The 19,506-nt window shown below is 34.3% G+C and overlaps 2 protein-coding genes across 2 annotated transcripts; one reads left to right on the forward strand and one right to left on the reverse strand.

Annotated features, from left to right (window-relative positions):
* Positions 1-1,494: 1,494 nt before the first annotated feature.
* LOC124532407 (ATP-dependent RNA helicase DDX54) lies at positions 1,495-12,550 on the reverse strand. The gene is made up of 13 exons (XM_047107309.1): positions 12,233-12,550; positions 11,867-12,046; positions 11,608-11,791; positions 11,149-11,495; positions 10,520-10,730; positions 9,952-10,070; positions 9,575-9,688; positions 6,114-6,305; positions 4,935-5,048; positions 4,662-4,813; positions 3,859-3,994; positions 2,516-2,657; positions 1,495-1,715 (listed from the first exon to the last, which is right to left on the reverse strand). Exons 1-13 carry the CDS (start codon positions 12,428-12,430, stop codon positions 1,540-1,542), a joined length of 2,265 nt encoding a protein of 754 aa, XP_046963265.1. The 5' UTR covers positions 12,431-12,550; the 3' UTR covers positions 1,495-1,539.
* Positions 12,551-14,684: 2,134 nt separating this feature from the next.
* On the forward strand, positions 14,685-18,508 carry LOC124532192 (dnaJ homolog subfamily A member 1). The gene is made up of 8 exons (XM_047106918.1): positions 14,685-14,944; positions 15,533-15,740; positions 15,825-16,066; positions 16,165-16,323; positions 16,417-16,572; positions 16,885-17,056; positions 17,251-17,378; positions 17,846-18,508. The coding sequence occupies exons 2-8, from the start codon at positions 15,542-15,544 to the stop codon at positions 17,993-17,995; spliced, it is 1,206 nt and encodes a 401-aa protein (XP_046962874.1). The 5' UTR covers positions 14,685-14,944; positions 15,533-15,541; the 3' UTR covers positions 17,996-18,508.
* Positions 18,509-19,506: the final 998 nt, after the last annotated feature.

Consider the following 19,506-nt stretch of genomic DNA (forward strand, 5'->3'; position numbering starts at 1 on the left):
TTCGAGCGTTTTCGACAATAAATCTGCTGTTTGAATTTCACTAAAACGTTCAATAAACTTGCATATAAAATTTTGCTTCCGTTATAATATAAATGTCATTGAATAGATTAAAAAAATGTAAGGTTTGATTTGGAAAGTGATATAAAAGCTTGTTGCTTTATGTTGTGTTTGTGTTATAATATAGTAGCTTAACCGGATGTATTGATTTTAAAAATATATTATGAATGATATAATGACAACATTAATATGTCATGCGTTTTGTACTCTGTAAGGTATTGAATTAATTAAATATACTTTCGTTAAATATGATAATGGAAATTCTAATTATCAAAAAAATGTTTTTTCATTATCAATATTTTCTCAAGTTTGGTCATCTTTACTTTCATTTGTAATATCTCATTACGGCTATTCAAAGTAGCTCAATATACTTTGAAAATTTTAGCTAGAATATTTAGGTTGTAAATATATTTGTTTCATAAAATGATAATGTTTCTCTTCAAAATTGATTATTCATGTTATTTATCCAACATGTACAGATAAAAATTAATAGATTACATTTATGATTGATTACCTTAATTTTTTTTAAATAATATACATATATCAATTTTTTAATTGCCTTTCATTATTAGCGTGCTAACTTTACCCCCACCCAAATCCTTACCGCCCGTATAAACGCTAACCTAACACGTTTTTAGTTAAAAAAATATTTCTTTTTATTTGACAACACTTAAACAAACTTATAATCCAGGAATGTTAGCACCAAAAATCGGTCCGCTCTACATAAAACCCTTCTACGCGATTTTTCGATTGAATTATGTTGGAGGGTAGTAAAGTATAAAACCGAGTTTCTGTCGCCCGAAACTGCGAGTGTTACCCGACATCATCGAAAACGTTTTTTTGCATATATCTCGGAAACGGTAAGTTTTACGTTAAAAACCGAAGAGATTTTTTTTGTAAAGAACAAAATTTTCCCATCTTTTTTTACTTTTCCCCCTATTGTTCATATTTTCCGATATATTTAAGAATAAAAACCCAAATTTCTTGTTTTTGTAAAGTAACTCAATAATTTTTGGAGATACGAAAAAAATGTTTGAATTGAAGCGGGAGAGCATGAAATTTTCTACAAATTTTATATAAAACTTTTTCTTGCGAAATGATTAGTTGCTAAGGTAGTAGGAGTAAGTAAAAGGATTTTATGCAGAGCGGACATCTAAAAATCTTGGACTAAAACTATTAGTTCCCATATAATTAATATTTTTTTAAATATATAAATGTATTATAAAGACAACATTTTAAAAAAATCTTTAATTATTGCGATTATAATACTGGTATCACTGGGCTCATATCATGGGCACACCAGTTCAGATACTTTATGTTAACATCAGTCAATCGATTTTCAAGAGATTTTTTCGCCCGAAATCAGAAGGTTATTGTTATATAGATTTGACATTTGTAGTTATATAACTTTTGTTTTATATAATGAAACGAAATATATCAAATATATAACATAACTTTAATAGGAAGATAATCATACAAAATTTATTTCTTTTTCTTTTTAAGACCTTTCTTATGTTTAAGCTTCTGCTTAATTTTATCTTTACGCAAGCGCTCCTTCACAATCTGCTGTTTATTGCGGAATTCTTTCGAAGATGCCTCCGATTTCTTCTTAGCCACACGCTCGTTGTGTTTAACCCATCGCGGTCGGAATTCAGATACTAAAATAAAAACAAAAATATATGCATTAATACATCTGTCCAAGTTTTCTTTTTTACGCTATTGATGAGCGGACTAACATGTGGCCCACCTGATGGTAAGAGCAGAGATGGCCCAGTGATTAGAACGTGTGCATCTTAATCGATTATTGCGGGTTCAACCCTTGGTAAGCACCTCTGAATATTCAGGTGCTTAATTTGGTTTATAATTCATCACGTCTTAGGCGATGAAGTAAAACATCGCGAGGAACCCTTCATGTGTCTAATTTCATAGAAATTCTGCCACATGTGTATTCCACCAATCGGCATTGGAACACATTCCAAACCTTCTCCTCAAAGGGAGAGGAGGCCTTAGCCCAGGAGTGGGAAATTTACAGGCTGTTGTTGTTTTTGTTTGTCTGATGGTAAGTAATATTAACCATTCCTTACATCGCCAATGCGCCACCGACCTTGGTAACTAAATCGTTACGTCCCTTGTGCCTGTAGTTGTACTTGCTCATCATCTTTCAAACCGGAACTTTAAGACTTAAGAAATCTCAAGGGAAGTACGCATAACGTATTATTCACTCTCATATTCCGACAGAACGGGAAATCCGACACGACCAAAAAGATTTCAGGCACAGGACCAACTGCTTTACGTACTTTCAAAAACACGGAATTAAATTCACATTTTAACTCCCAATATCCAGGTTGTTACTAAATAAAATCGGTAGAAAACCTAGAACCATATCGACTCGATTCGGGGTTTGAACCCAGGACCTCGCAATCACCGCCTAATGAGTAGCGAGTGAACGACGCGTCACCTGTTTTCGGGCGCTGGGCGTCGTGCTCGTCGTCGTGGTCGTCGCCGGCGTTGCGCGCGCGCCACGCGTCGTAGCGGCCGCTGCGGAACGACGCCGGCACGCGCCCGCCGCTCTCCGTACGAATCATCTTACGCCCGCCGTCCTACGTACCGTCGAATTTTAATACATGCGTGTATATTTTTGTGCTCTATAACTATATATAGTACGACACAACTTAGATGTCGCATCGGCAAAATTCGTTAAACCGATCACATCCGAATTGAGTACGCTATCCCAAATTATCAATATTTATTTCTCATGCGAATATGATCTTTACAACAACGTAATAACTTATAAATCATATGACCTAATATTTGACGCGTCGATTTACATGCACTTGCTTTCTCTGACGCGTGAATCTATAGCGACGAATAGCGTCGAATGGCGCGATAGGGAGCTATTTCTATTGGTTGTGTAAATCGGCAGTAATCGGTTTTATTTTCATTCCATTGCATTTTCCGATGCTACATCTAATTTGTGTCGTACTATACATACATATACACCTGAGATGGCCCAGTGGTTAGAATGCGTGCATTTTAACCGATGATTGCAGATTCAAACCCAGGCAAGCACCGCTGATTCATGTGCTTAATTTGTCTTTATAATTCATCTTGTGCTCAGCGGTGAAGGAAAACATCGTGAGGAAACCTGCATGTGACAAATTTCATAGAAATTCTGCCACATGTGTATTCCACCAATCCGCATTGGAACAGCGTGGTGGAATATGTTCCAAAACCTTCTCCTCGAAGGGAGAGGAGGCCTTTAGCCCAGCAGTGGGAATTTACAGGCTGTTGTTTTTTTGTAACTATATAAAATAAATATATGAGATGAGATCACCCAGTATATCGAATTCGTAAATCATAATAAAATGAAGTGAATGTGATAATTCCATACATATTTTATCTCTGACTCGAAGATACAATTGTTTTTGTAGGACTTTGTACTAACACAGATTCAATAAATAAATAATGATGCATGTTTTTTTTATGGTTTAGGTTGGCGGACGAGCATATGGGCCACCTGATGGTAAATGTCACCATCGCCCGTAGACAATGACGCTGTAAGAAATATTAAAATATTAACTATTCCTTACATCGTTAATGTGCTACCAACCTTGGGAACTAAGATGTTATGTTCCTTGTGCCTGTAGTTACACTGGCTCACTCACCCTTCAGACCGGAACACAAAAATACTGAGTACTGTTATTTGGCGGTAGAATAACTGATGAGTGGGTGGTACCTACCCAGACGGGCTCGCACAAAGCCCTACCACCATGTAAATGTTTAAAATAAACGTGTACGCACGGGGTCAACGTGCACCATGCGCTTGCGCTTGCGGTCCCAGCGCAGCTGCGCGCGCCGCTGTCGCAGGCCGACCTCGCTGTCCCCGCGCAACTCCAACTCCGCCGACGACGCGCTCGACGCGAAGTTCACCGCCATTCTATAAAAAATAAACCGCCGCCACCGCCATAGTAAAAAATTCTCACGATCTCCGATATGTGGTACCGTCGTTACTTCTGATTTCCATAACACAAGTGCTTCAGCTACTTACATTGGGATCAGAGTAAAGTAAAAGTAAAGTAAAAGTAACAGCCTGTAAATTTCCCACTGCTGAGATAAGGCCTCCTCTTCCATTAAGGAGAGGGTTTGGAACATATTCCACCACGCTGTTCCAATGCGGGTTGGTGGAATGCACATGTGATGAGATGTCGCATCGGCAGAATTCGTAAAACCGATCACATCCGAATTGATTACGCCATCCCAAATTATCAATATTTATTTCTCACGCGAATATGATCTTTGCACTTACAATAACTTGTAATATAAGACTCAATCAATCAATCAATATATTCGTCAATTCGACACGTCGATTTACATGCACTTGCTTTCTCTGACGCGAGAATGTATAGCGACGAATAGCGTCGAATGGCGCGATAGGGAGCTATTTGTATTAGTTGTGTAAATCGGCAGTAATCGGTTTTATTTTCATTCCATTGCATTTTCCGATGCTACATCTAATTTGTGTCATACTATATATTGCTTCTCACATAAAAAAGATGCGTATATTTAATAGAATCGTGGTTTGTAGTAACTGAAATTGCCCTTACCCGGCTTCTGTGTGTTGATCGCTAGCAAAATGAGGTATGTAGTTTTCGTCGCGTTGTACGATCTTTTTATTTTTCTTTACACGTGCCGCTTTGGGAACATCGTTGGCGTTGTTGATATTTGTGTTAACGTTCTCTTCTAATATTCCATCTCCCTAAGCAGGAATTGACATCATTAATTATTACATACAAAAATATCCCTTAAATATACGTCATATATAAACTATATAGCAACAATTTAAATATCAATAAAAATATACTTGCTATATAAACTACCTGTTGATTTTTATTTTCTCTTGTTTTCTGAATAGTTTTTCCGTGCACGCGTCGCTTTGCTTTCATAGCAAGGTACATCGGTGAATCCTGTTTTCCCGTCAGCTCAAGAATCGTCTGAAATAAAATATGAATAACATTAAAAATATACAATGATTCATTTATCAAGAGTATATGTAATAAGCGGTGGTATAATAAGTCGGGTTTTATAACTATGCCAAGAACAATCAGATTATCTAAACAACACACTCGACAACAACACTATCTCTCCACGCTGAATGACATACGAATGCACCCACCGTGTGCACTGTGGGAATACACGAACACTATATTATTGAGAGATAAGAGCAACGTCGTCGGTACGCTTTGTCATTTGAACAAATCTTTGGTCTAACCTACGGGCTTTTACTGAAAACAGGAAGCTTTTTTTTTATAAATAAAATAAATAAATATGAGACAACATCACATACATTACTCTGATCCCAATGTAAGTAGCTAAAGCTCTTGTGTTATGGAAAATCAGAAGTAACGAAGGTACCACAAACACCCAGACTCAAGACAACATAGAAAACTTATGATAATCTACAGCGACTCGACCGGGAATCGAACCCGGGACATCGGAATCGCGTACTCATGAAAACCGGTGTACACACCACTCGACCACGGAGGTCGTCAGTCTTTATATGCTTCTCTCTTTCTCTCCTATGATACGGACAGATAGGGTTGCCAGGTGTTAGGATAAAGCAGGACATACGTAGGATTTTTGATTGCTTGTCCGGCCAAAATAAGCGGCATCCGGCCTGTTAGGATTTTTCAATTTCATAATCAAATAATTTTTGTTTTGTTATAATATAAAGACTGATGATTAAGAGAGTTAGAGACTGATTTATAATAAAGAAATATTAGCTTGATTTTGCTTTTGTTTTTTTAAAATGTAATCAAAAAATCCCGGATTTCCATTTTTTTTAAGTAACACCAAAATTTTTCAAAAATGTGAAGCGTCCGGATTTTTCGACCGAATGTTAGGACAAAAAAAATTAGTTTTACACTTTTTTTAAAAAAATGGACAAAAAAACAAGATGTCCGGATTTTTTACCCAAACGTCAGGACAAACTCACAGGTCTGTCCGGCTTTTGCGTCTGAGGACCTGGCAACCCTACGGACAGAGCACGCATAACTCACTCCTTTCGGCGTGTAGTTCCGTATCAGCTCGGCGAGGTCGGCGCCGGCGCGCTCGTGGGCGTCGCGCAGGAAGGGGTGCGGGCGCGCGGGCGGCGGCGTGGCCTTGGCGCGGCGGTTGGCCTCCGCCGAGGCCGCCTCGCGCCAGCGCACGTACTGCTGCCAGCCGCGCCCGCACACGCGACTCGCCTCCTCCTGTGACAGAGAAAACTCGATGTATTACTTATTACCGTAAAGTAGTAAAAGTAAAGTAACAGCCTGTAAGTTTCCCACTGTTGAGATAAGGCCTCCTCTGCCATTAAGGAGAGGGTTTTGGAACATATTCCACCACGCTGTTCCAATGCGGTTTGGTGGAATGCACATGTGGCAGAATTTCGATGAAATTAGACACATGCAGGTTTCCTCACGATGTTTTCCTTCACCGCCGAGCACGAGATGAATTATAAACACAATTAAGCACATATATATAGTGGTGCTTGCCTGGGTTTGAACCCGCAATCATCGGTTAAGATGCACGCGTTCTAACCACTGGGCCATCTCAGCTCTCATCTCAGCATTATTACCGTGTGTTTATTTATTTATTTATTTATGATTCACCAGTGGTAAATACATCAACACGTACAAAGGTATACAATTTTAATACAACTTAAAACTAAATGCATTACATATTAAGGTGAATACCACTTGCAAAGATACAGTTGGAGATGACGAACTTACAAATAATTAATTGTTAGTAGGTAATTAAAGGTTAATTAAAAATGACAAGAATTAACAATTATAGTAAAATAATAACATACAAACAAAAAAAAAATAATAATAATAAATTAGTTAGCCGACAATTTTGACAATATTTTTTTGTGAAACTTGTTTGATGAGTCTCCAAAAGAGTGTTACGAGAGTAACCTTAGCCTTCAATACGGTTTTATGACATTTGATTATATATCATAATTTATATCACATTATTATGGCAGGAGCTATTGAATTTACTTTATTGTATACAATTATTATTGTAATTAATTGATCAATAATTTGTAAAACTGTAATTAATATTATTTTATATGGCATAGCATTTAGTACTGGCATGCAACACTATTTCTCATTTTAAATATCATTGAGCTGTCATTATAAAATAATTTTTAAAACAGTATGCATTTCTGCTAAGTCCTTATATTTAAAGAAAAAAATCCTGAATTCTGATAATAGAATTAAAGCCACATGGGATGTTATTACTAGTGTTAGTGGAAAACCCAAAAAGGAAATGATACCAATAGAATTGAACACAGGTAGTAGATACACGAGTTCTGAATTAGAGGTTGCTAATTTATTTGAATCATTTTTTGATAAAGTACCCCATAAAATAACATTTCATTTAAAATCATCTACATCAAATGCAGCTAGGTTATTAAATAATAGTGTTTCTAAATGCGTTATTGATTTTTCATTTGAAACGGTTTCTGCAATAGATGTCATAAAAGTATTTAAAACTATAAATATTAAAAAAACTAACGACATATGGGGCATTTCGGTAAAATTTTTTAATAACATCATATACGATATTGCTCCGTATATAGCAGTAATTTTTAACAAGAGTTTGGACACGGGTTCATTTCCTAACTTGTTAAAATGTAGTAAAGTTTTACCACTTTTTAAAACTGGAAACAGAAGCGATCCCGGTAATTACAGGCCTATTTCAATACTCCCATCCTTAAGTAAAATTTTCGAAAAAATTATTTTAAATCAACTTCTCGTCCATTTCGGTACAAATGCTATTTTTCATGGTGATCAATTCGGTTTTAGAAGAGGTCGCTCGACAACTGATGCGGGAATTGCGCTTCTCAAACATATTTACGATGCTTGGGAGAAATCACAGAACGCTATTGGAGTATTCTGTGATTTATCTAAAGCATTCGATTGTGTAGAACACGAAACGCTTCTTTATAAGCTCAAATATTACGGTGTTAAAGGTAAAGCTCTTGATCTCATCGCTTCATATTTAAGTCAAAGAATCCAGCAAGTTTTCATTAATGGAATAAAGTCTTCTGGATCTACGTTAAAAATGGGAGTTCCACAAGGTTCAATTTTGGGTCCCTTTCTATTCCTAGTATATATAAATGATCTTCCTTTCTATGTTAAGGGTATTTGTGATATAGTGTTGTTTGCTGACGATACTTCGCTGATTTTTAAGGTTGACAGGAAAACAAAATGACTATGACGATGTGAACGGTGCATTATCACAGATACACAATTGGTTTACAGTAAATAATTTAGTTTTGAATGCTCAAAAAACAAAATGTGTAGTTTTTACCCTACCTAATGTTAGCAAGCAAAATTATAATATATCTTTAAATGGTGACCGTCTTGAAGTAGCTGATACTACGGTGTTTTTAGGAATAGAATTGGATTCCAGACTTCAGTGGACTTCTCATTTATCATCCCTAACAGGAAGACTCAGCTCCGCAACATACGCGGTTAGAAAAGTTAGACAACTAACTGATATTGATACCGCTCGTTTAGTTTATTTTGGTTATTTTCACAGTATTATGTCATATGGCATATTACTTTGGGGTAACGCTGCAGATATTGAATCTGTCTTTATTTTACAAAAGAGAGCAATTCGGTTTATTTATAATCTTGGAGCTAGAGACTCTCTTCGGGATGTTTTTAACAGAGTAGGAATACTTACTGTTGCGTCGCAATATATTTACAACAATATCATGTATATTCACAGTAACATTGATCACTTTGATAAAATCAGTGATAATCATTGTATATGCACCAGAAGTAAGGATAAACTTATAACGCCAAGTTTCCGACTCCGCAAAGTCAATGGATCCTTCTTGGGGCAAGGTATCCGTTTCTATAATAAAATTCCGCAGAAATTTTTAACTTTGCCGTTTAGTAAATTCAAATCGTTTGTTAAAAATACATTGGTAGAAAAAGCATACTATTCGATACAAGATTTTGTAGATGATAAAAAAGCGTGGAGTTAATACCTGTTGACTTCCAAGCAGGATACATTAATTGAAATAATTGTATTTAATTAACACGACGCTGTATTTTTTAAATGTTAAAAAAGAGTAACTACTGAGTTTCTTGCCGGTTCTTCTCGGTAGAATCTACTTTCCGAACCGGTGGTAGCTTCACTTAATTGTAAAATGACGATTCAAAAGTGCTTATAAAAGCCTACTTGAATTTAAAAAAAAAAAAAAAAAAACAGAAAAGAAAAAAAAAAAAACAAAAAAAAATTGGACTATAAGTGGGGCATTCTAGAAAAAGACAGAGACATTGAATCATCATTGTAAAACGATAATATTATATTGGCCATCCCTAACTACTGAAATAACACGTGGTATACATGTATACTATCGTATCTTGGTTCTTCTGAAAATTACTTCAGTGTTTATATGTTGTTACATTAATACAGTCATTGGTTTATGAACTAGCAGATAATAAAAAATTCTCACGATCTCCGAGATGTTTTTCTCCCAGGTCATGACATCCTGGTGCCTCAGTTCCAGCGCGCTGATGGGTAAGCTTCCCCACACGCCGCTAGGGCACTCGTCTCCACATTCTGTTACCTATAACATAATTGTTAAATAAGTTTTTGATATGTAAGTTTCGGTTCGTCAAGTAAAATAATAAGGCGTTAGAGCATCACGCAAAAGGCATTCCACATAATTTAAATGAAATTTGGTTGGTTGGTTTGGTCAACTTAATATTTGAGTTAAAAATGTGTGTGTGTGTGTACATTGCAGTTTTATGCTTGAAGAACATATATGTAGTGTTCTCAGAATTCGAAAGATTTAAATTAAAGTCTACTCGTCAGAGTTAAAAAACAAACCTCATCTGGGGAAATGAGTTGCGTGCCAAGGAAGAGATGCAGATCGAGTAAATGCGCCACGTCTTCGGCTGACACCAGCGACAACGCACGACCCGCACGACCCGCGCGGGCACTGCGCCCTGCACACAAACGCACACTCACTCACACACACGACTCACGCCTCACGTATACACGTCAAAATATTTGAAAATGGAAACATTTAAAAAATATATATTTAACAACAATATTAAATAACACTAAAACGCCTCTATGTGTCTGGTGCGTTTGAAATGTTCGCTCTTTTACAAGCAGCAGTAGATTGTGATGGGGCTCAGTGCAAAGATGCAAATGTTCCTTTGTTTCTCAATTACTCTATCGTGTCCTTTTGTGTTTCGTTCTTTAAAGTCCATGGTGTTGACATAACATCTTTAATCCTTTTTCCAAAAACGCTTAAAAAAAGTTGTGTAAGATGGTCTACATACCTAACTATTTGCCCATTTTAAGATATAAATATTTAAAGAGGTAAAAGGTTTGAGCACAGATTGACAAAAACAGCTTGGATACTTATTTAAAAAAAATTCTTACATACCAACTCTATGGACAAAAAGCTTAGGTTTTGCTGGAAAGTTGTAATTGATGACTGTGTCTAATGATGGCAAGTCCAATCCTCTTGCAGCAACATCAGTAACCAAAAGAACAGAGCATTTTTTGTTCATAAATTTTCCAAGAGCAATCTTTCGGGCTGAAGCATCCAGACCAGAATAAGCGTAAGTTGCCGTGAAGCCAGCTTTTTGAAGTATCTGAAATTTCCCCAGATAAAGTTAAAAATAGCATTCTTTACATTAATTTTCGTAATATTGTTACTTGGAACTATAATGCAATGACATTGAATGTAATTTATTGTGTTGATAGATAAATAAATAAATAATATTTATTTATTATAAATAAATATGAGACCACATCACATACATTACTCTGATCCCAATGTAAGTAGGTAAAGCATGTGTGTTATGGAAAATCAGGAGTAACGACGGTACCACAAACACCCAGACCCAAGACAACATAAAAACTAAAGAACTTTTTCTACATTGACTCGGCCGAAATCGAACCTGGGACCTCGGAGTGGTGTACCTATGAAAACCGGTGTACACATCACTCAACCATGGAGGTAGTCGATATAGAAAGTATATTATTATTATTATTTAAAATTATAGTTACCAAATACAAGTATTCGACATGATGTTTAGTTGCTGCAAAAACTACAGCTTGTGGAGTTGTAGGAGTTATTACTCTATCTAATAACATTAACAAGGCAGCTGTTTTTAATTCGGATCTAACATATATCCAGCCAAGCCATAATGTTGAAGGTAACTTCCAATCAACGTCTAATCGGATTAGGACCGGATCATTGAGACCAGCACGAGCAAATTCAACCAACATTTTAGGCAGTGTCGCAGAAAATAGAAGAGTTTGTCGATTGGTTGGCAGACGTGCAACTATTTCTTGTAATTGTTCTCCAAATCCAAGCTCAAATAATCTGTCAGCCTCATCAAATACAACAATTTCTGTAAAAAATTGTATTAAAATTTTATGAATAGTCTAAATTGTTGTATGTAACAGAATAAGCATATTTAATTTAATATGTATATTTATTACTTTATATTATGTCTTTCATACTTATGTTATCCAATTTGAGGTTCATTTCTATACATATATGTAGAAAACGACCCGGTGTGGCAACAACAATGTCAGGAGCAGAACCCGACATTACTCCAAATTGTTGTTCTATAGATTCACCACCAAGAATAGCTGCTGAAGTAAGGCCGGTGAACTTGCCTAGTTCCCTCATGAATCTTAATGTCTACAATTAAAATAAAATGTTACAAATAGATATTAAAATTAATTTAAATATCAAGAAAGGCAAAGGATTAAATACCTGCAAAGCTAATTCTCTTGTAGGAGACAGAACAAGAGCTCTTAAATTTTTTCCCTGAGGCGATTTATGTACGGGGGCCATAAGTTTCTCGAGAATAGGTAAGACAAAACAGGCAGTTTTACCAGATCCAGTGCGGGCCATAGCCACTACATCTTTGTTATCCAGTGCTATAGGAATAGTCTGAAAATGATTATAATTATTTTATTTTATAACTACTTAGTCAAGTAAATAAATTAACAAAATAAAATAAATTTATAAAAACATCCGATATAAAAAAATATTCAATTATATTTAAAAAAATCCGTATGATGAATATACATCATTTTTATGAAACTTTCAGGTTATGAAAATAATGTCCTCTCCTACCTTTCGCTGGATAGGTGTCGGTTGTTTATATCCTCTTTTAGCTATACCTTTGAGAACTAAAAAATTCAGACCCATGGACTGAAAACCTCCAGAATTCTTTTTCTGCTTTTTGTTAGACACTGAGCTTTTTTCAGAGTCTTCATTATCGGGCACTTCAAATCCTGGGAGGTCATCCCCAAGTTTTGGAGTTTGAATCATGATGTATAATTTTCAGTAAGAATATCAAGAAAATATCATTACTATAAATTATATTTAAAATACACGTGCACTCAAGTTGTTTTGAAATCTTAATTATTATGACAGCCGTCAGCCGTCACAATCCGTCACATGCGTCTTTGACATTAACAAATGATTTGACGTTTACATTGACGTCCATAAAGTATATATTTTTTGTTATTTAACATGATTAATTACGGATTTTATTATTTGTTGGTATGCTTGGTCATATAGCTTGCATTATTTGAAAATTTCATTATACTATACTATTGATACTACCTATATTTATTTTAGAATACTTATTAAGGTAACTTCAATATATACGAACGTTTCTTAACGTTTGCCAAAAATTCATAAAAAAAAAAACATTAAATCTTGTAATCAATATCTAAATATACATTTACATCCGTCAGCAAAGATTACTATTATTTTATAATACAATTTTTCCTTTAAATCTGTAAGAATACTCAAAATATTTTTACTATTAAAACTTTTATTGAAGTAATGCAACACAATTAAGTTTCTGAACTGATCTCTGAATAGTTCCTGATTAGAATAATCATAGAGTATAAAATCAGTGTTCAGCGTAAGGGTATTGTTCCCATTTTTTGGGGAAATAAAATATTGAGTATGTAGCCTCACCACCTTGGCCGATAGCCAGCACCGTGTACAGAGTGTACGACTACCAGGTATTATTGCACGAGGGCCCCTAAGGTGAGAGGCTCACATGAAGCAAAATATTACAAAAAGAAAAACAAAACAATAACTTTTTTTTATAAAACTAGAATATTTGTATGGACATATATTAACATTTATTAACATAAGAATTAACAACATTAAATGCTTAAATATATATATACAAATATGAACTAAAACTAGTTACTGTATAAATCTTGACCGCGTGGAATGGTGGCAAGAATGCTAGCAGCATTTCCCCGTTGAATCGCAATTCCGATCCTCTGGGCAAAAAACGAACCAGCCCTCCTGTCACCAGTGGAGGCAATGAGGCGAGGTGTTATACTTTTGATGAAGCTTTTTGCACCACTACTCCAAGGGCCAAGCGTTTCGACAGCAAATGGAACAAAAAAGTAATTAGACATAATACACGAATATTTAGTTATTTTTTTGGCTTCAGCTTTTTCCGCAGCGGCACCGGCTCTTAACATTGTTTCTCGGATATGAGATGGGGCCAACGTGTCAACACATGTAGCGTCCCACACAAGGGCCCGACCTCGTTCCCAGGGAACCAATGTTAATCCATCAGGTCTCTTACCATCATCACGACTAATTCCACGAGGCTCAGTAAGAGCAGGAACGTCGATGGTGGCAAGAGCCCTTTTTATTATGTCATTAAGAGAACCGTGGCGGAAAAGCCTACCTGAACTCCTTGGGCAAGAGAGACCATGTAAACCGAAAGAGTCTACCTCCTTTCCACACGGGCATCTGTGTTCAGAACACAGAGGTGTTCCCAGTCGGAGACCAATCGATATGCGAAAACATTCATTATCTAAAAGTGTCCCAAGATTTTTAGAGGGTAATGAATTCAACCAGTGACTAGACTCTTTAGATGATAACGCTAGAAGCCTGGCACGGTCTTGAGCACTTGTTAAATTTTGTGTCAAACTGTGTAGTGTAGCGTGAACCAATGAAGAATCCCAAAGTTTTTGTTTTGTAACTTCCTTAGGGATATCATCATTAGGGCACTTTACCTTCCAGGTCTCTATCGCCTCAGTAACATTCATGATTTTTACAGATTTTGATTTTAAAATTTCTGAACAAAGGTCTGAAATGCTATGTACAGAAGAGAGAAAGGCCGGGAGGGCAACGCTTGATATTTTTCTCACGCCGATGCCACCAAAAGGAATGGGAAGTGTAGCTTGAGTCCAAGAATATTCATCAAGAGATAAATTTAGAATTTTTTCTAAAGCTTTTTTAAGGGTGGCATCGATTTGATTGGTAAGACTAGGACATATTAGAAATATCAAATAATGAGCATACATGATTATTACGTATTTGTACACACGTATTTACATTTATCAATTTAATATAAATAAAAACATACCAACATGCCACTAACAGAAAAAAGAAAACGTGAATATTATTAAATATCAATTACGTATATTTGAATGATTAATTATTATGAAAACTGTTGATATATTTAAAAATGCATCTAAGAGCTAGGCTTGACTTGACTTTTACTACTTGTTAATATTTTTAGGGAAGAAAACTCTAATGGTGGCAACACCGATTACAATAAATATATACTAGGTAGAAATTTCTCGAACGAACACGTTTTTAGCGATCGAATAATCTACAAAAGTGAATAAGTTCGAAGGTTCTCGCTGACTCTATTCAGTTCCAGTTGCTATTAAACGTCATACGATGTTTGTGAACTAAAGTCGTTCTCTGACTCGCGTGCGTTAATTGCGAAATCAAGTGTTGCTTTTTATATATCATACATTGTATTGAGGTTTCATTAAATCAAATTCCGAAAAGGTGAGAAAATTAATGTTATTTGATTTATTTTAACAAATGGCCTTTATAAGAATGATGCATGAATAATGCTCTTACCTGTTTTAATGAAGTTTTAATTCCCTCAAACCTAACCTTTATCCTTAAAATAATATATTTTTTGCTTCATCATCATAATTTTTCTTGTCTAGTAATTGTTACTTGCGTATTTTATAAAGTTACTATTCCCAATGTCCCCGTATATATCTCCGTTGAGTGAAACGTATTATTCTTACTGCCGATAAAATGTTATTTAATATTTTATTTTCTTATGAATTCATTTATAATAAATAGATATTTCACATGAAGATTTATTATATAAAAATATCGTATTTTCTATAATTAAATTAGTGGAATACGTTTAAAGTGTTATAAAATGTAGTTAATAATAATATTTTTTTTGTCTATGATTCATTTTCGAGATAAAATCAATTATATACATTATATTAAACCATTCTTTAAATTATTAATAATATTTTTTTTATGTTATTTCCGATATCTTAACTAGTGTCTGATCAGGTTTAGACGATAGAGCTGATATATTTTATTACAGTTATTTTTTCTTTTCTGTAGGCAATAAAAATGGTGAAAGAAACTACATACTATGACATTCTTGGGGTGAAACCCAGCTGCACATCGGATGAATTAAAAAAGGCATATAGAAAATTAGCTCTTAAATACCACCCTGATAAGAATCCAAATGAGGGTGAGCGGTTCAAGCAAATTTCACAAGCATATGAAGTTCTTTCAAATCCTGATAAAAGAAAAATTTATGATCAAGGTAAACTATTAACTACTATTTTTTATTTACTTTTATAATGTGTTTTATTAAACATATAACACTCACAAATAAATAATTGTTAAGGTGGTGAACAAGCTTTGAAAGAAGGTGGAGGAAGCGGTTACTCCTCTCCTATGGACTTGTTTGACATGTTCTTCGGTGGAGGCTTCAGTGGTGGACGACGACGTGAACGAGAGAGGAAGGGCAAAGATGTTATTCACCAGTTATCAGTAACCCTCGAAGAACTTTACAAAGGAGCTGTTCGTAAACTAGCTTTACAGAAGAGTGTAATTTGTGATAAATGTGAAGGCAGAGGTGGAAAGAAGGTATGGTCTTAATTATCATAAATTTATTACAATAAAAGTAAACATTTTATAAATTTAGTGAATATTTTTAAACTAATCAAATGTACCACATTTTCTAGGGAGCTGTACAAGTTTGTCCTACTTGTGGAGGTACAGGTATGCAATTACAAATACAACAACTTGGACCTGGTATGATCCAGCAGATACAGACCATGTGCACAGATTGCAGAGGTCAAAGAGAAAAAATTGACCCCAAAGATCGCTGTAAAGTTTGCCAAGTAAGTATCTTATGTAGTAAAAAAATTATATATAATTGAATATATTGTATATGGAAGATGTTTCAATGAAAAATTAAATTTGTAATGTTTTAGGGACGCAAAACAGTTCGTGATCGAAAGATTCTTGAGGTCCATGTTGATAAGGGTATGACCGATGGTCAGAAGATAGTATTTAGTGGGGAAGGTGATCAAGAACCAGAGTTGGAAGCTGGTGATCTTATTATTGTTTTAGATGAGAAGGAGCATGATGTGAGTATATCATTTTTAACCTCATAAGTTATTTGATGGTCTTATAGAAATCCATTTTCAATAGAATGTTAATATTATATTGTGAATGTTTTGTTACTCAATTTCACTTAAATGGTTCAATGGAAACAATTTGACATAAAATCATTTGCAGAATGTGCTTTAATTTTATTAAAGATATGTATATATGTATGTGTTTATATATCTATCTATGTCACAAATTATAATTTTTACATAACAATTATAAATTATAATGCTATTAGTACATTATTTGAATGTTTTCAATATGTATGATACATAATCTTTTTGTTTCAGGTGTTCAAAAGATCTGGCAATGATTTAATAGTTAGACTTAATATTGAGCTAGTTGAATCTTTGTGTGGTTTCCAGAAAGTGATTAGAACTTTAGATGATAGAGATATTGTCATTACAGTATTACCTGGAGAAGTGACAAAGCATGGTGAAGTTAAATGTGTTATGAATGAAGGTTATTGTTATTTATGTTTTGTTATTATTTCTATTTAAACTTTTAAACTTTGAAATAAACATTATTTTTTTACAGTTTAATGCAATTCCATGTGTTAAATGAAATAATACTATTCAACTACCAGTAGAACGTGCAATATTATACTTAATAATTTCACAGAACAACATTTTAATCAGTTATTTTTTATTTTGCAGGTATGCCGATGTACAAGAATCCATTTGACAAAGGACAACTCATTATACAATTTTTAGTTAATTTCCCTAATAGCATTCCGCATGAAGTCATTCCAGCATTGGAGAACTGTCTCCCAGCTAGGCCAAGGGTAAGACATTTTTTATATTATTATCTGAAAGTAACTCTCACAAGGCTCTTATGACAAATCCTTTAATGTCACTTAAACCTATATATTATTGTTTAAGAATTATATAATTAAAAGTTAAGCTATCATATTTTTTTTCTATCTCAATGATAAACGAAACGAATAAGAAACATATTCTTATTTTTCAAAGGGCTTCTCATATGACTCTTATTCTATGTATATATAATAAATTAAGTGATAGTGTGTATGTATTTTATACTTTTACTATTAATAACAGTAACTTGTTTCTTCTTTATATATTACAATTTCAAATAATATGTATCAAAGCACATAGAAACATAAGTTTTCATCTTGTTTCACTGATTATATAAATTATTATTCATAAGTTTTAAAAGTACTTGTTAGATATACTTGTAAGCAGTTTTGGATGTGATTGTTCATTAAAATAACGAAATCAAATGTGCACAAAGGTGGAAATTCCGGAGTTGGCGGAAGAGTGTATGCTGATGGACTTGGATCCAGAGCAAGAGTCTCGACGGCGCCGCTCGAACCAGGCGCACGCGTACGAGGAAGACGACGAGCACCCCGGCGTCAACCGCGTACAGTGCGCTACGGGCTAGTCGACTCACATTGACAGCGTCATCTGCGTATTTTATCAACACTATACTCCGATATAGCATCATTTAATCCTTTACTAAGTTTACTGTCTTCATGAATTACAGTTATGTCAGTATACTCATAATATTTATAAACATTACATATTATCACCGTATTACTGATTACAAAACACACAGTACCCGATTTTTGATTGCGATTTTAGGTCGATTTTAATGTATTGTGTGGTAACGTTAGAGTTTAATGATTAAAGCTATTTTCACTGTGATTTTCTTTAACGTAGGAAATGGTCAAAACTAGCATAATGTAGTGTGTAATTGACAGGTTTCTGCCTAATAATATTGTTAGATTCAATGTAGGCGAATTAGTTTGAGCTAGCTTATGTAGACCAAATAGAACAGATGTTTTTCGAATTGGCAACACAGTATAAATTATGGGCCTGGTAAAGTTTTAACCAGAAAACTGCTTAAAATTTATAGTAATAACTACTACCTATATAAATAAACTCTTCTCGGAAACTCATCTTTTATTTTCAATCCTTTTATTTCAAACTCCAATTCAATAAAAACAAGTTGTTAAATGAAAATACAATATTTATATAAACCTTTTAATTATTTTATTCTTAAAATACATTTTACGAGACAGTCATATCATCTGTTATTAAAAATATATAAATTCATTTTGAAAACGATATAACTCTTACCTAAATGTATTTCATTATTCAACAACAAATGTATGATATTTACTAATGACAACCAAGTATAATCAGCAATATTATGTTTTACCATAAATTGTTCTATATGTCCTATGAGTAAATTTAAACAATACAAAAACCTAAGAATTTTTTTAAACATTAAACTTAATGAAAAAGTTTCAAAGTTTGTCATTAAATTATACATTCAAAGTAACAATCAACTCAAATATGAGTAGAGGTTTGGTCAAAATAGACTTAAAAAAATAATGGTCAGATTACAATAATCGGTATACAGCTGAAATTGGTACTTGTCTTAGGTTTCAGCTGGTCAACATATTTTTAAAAATACGTGCGATTACTCCATGAATGATCCACGATGACCAACAGTGATCTATTACAGGGGTAATATGCTTCATTATTGGTATATTTTACCCTACACGACCACAGTGAAGAGTCTGCATAAGAAACGTTTATATCTAAATGAAGAAAGTTTGTCCCTAGTCACTTTAAACTCGAGTATCTAAATCTATCAAAATTAAATCAGTGGGTGGACTTACTGATTTAATACAATCTAAATTATAAACGTGTAAAGTTGCAAGACTAAGAAATGTTAATTGACCTGACAAAAAATATTTTAATAGATATAGAGGGCTACACTTTTATTCGCAGAAAGCTTATGAATATGTGCGAAAGACTAAGGAAGGAACCAAGTGTACCAAGGACTCAAATGAAATGGTGTTTTCTGATAGAAGTTAGGTTCTGTCAAATGAAAGTTACCCGAAGAACATTTTTATTGCACTTTAGGTCACTTAATATTTGTAC

Source organism: Vanessa cardui, chromosome 9 (genome assembly GCF_905220365.1).
Source record: "Vanessa cardui chromosome 9, ilVanCard2.1, whole genome shotgun sequence".
NCBI classification, from domain to species: domain Eukaryota; kingdom Metazoa; phylum Arthropoda; class Insecta; order Lepidoptera; family Nymphalidae; genus Vanessa; species Vanessa cardui.

Bases quoted from the DNA above. Each gene is read 5' to 3' on its own strand.
- LOC124532407 (XM_047107309.1), bottom strand. From the start codon at position 12,430: ATGATTCAAACTCCAAAACTTGGGGATGACCTCCCAGGATTTGAAGTG. The intron at 11,496-11,607 runs GTATGAAAGACA...AATTTTTTACAG, and splicing joins CCTCAAATTGGATAACATAA to AAATTGTTGTATTTGATGAG. The intron at 5,049-6,113 runs GTGAGTTATGCG...ATTTTATTTCAG, and splicing joins GGAACTACACGCCGAAAGGA to ACGATTCTTGAGCTGACGGG.
- LOC124532192 (XM_047106918.1), top strand. From the start codon at position 15,542: ATGGTGAAAGAAACTACATACTATGACATTCTTGGGGTGAAACCCAGC. The intron at 16,324-16,416 runs GTAAGTATCTTA...GTAATGTTTTAG, and splicing joins ATCGCTGTAAAGTTTGCCAA to GGACGCAAAACAGTTCGTGA. The intron at 17,057-17,250 runs GTTATTGTTATT...TTTATTTTGCAG, and splicing joins TAAATGTGTTATGAATGAAG to GTATGCCGATGTACAAGAAT.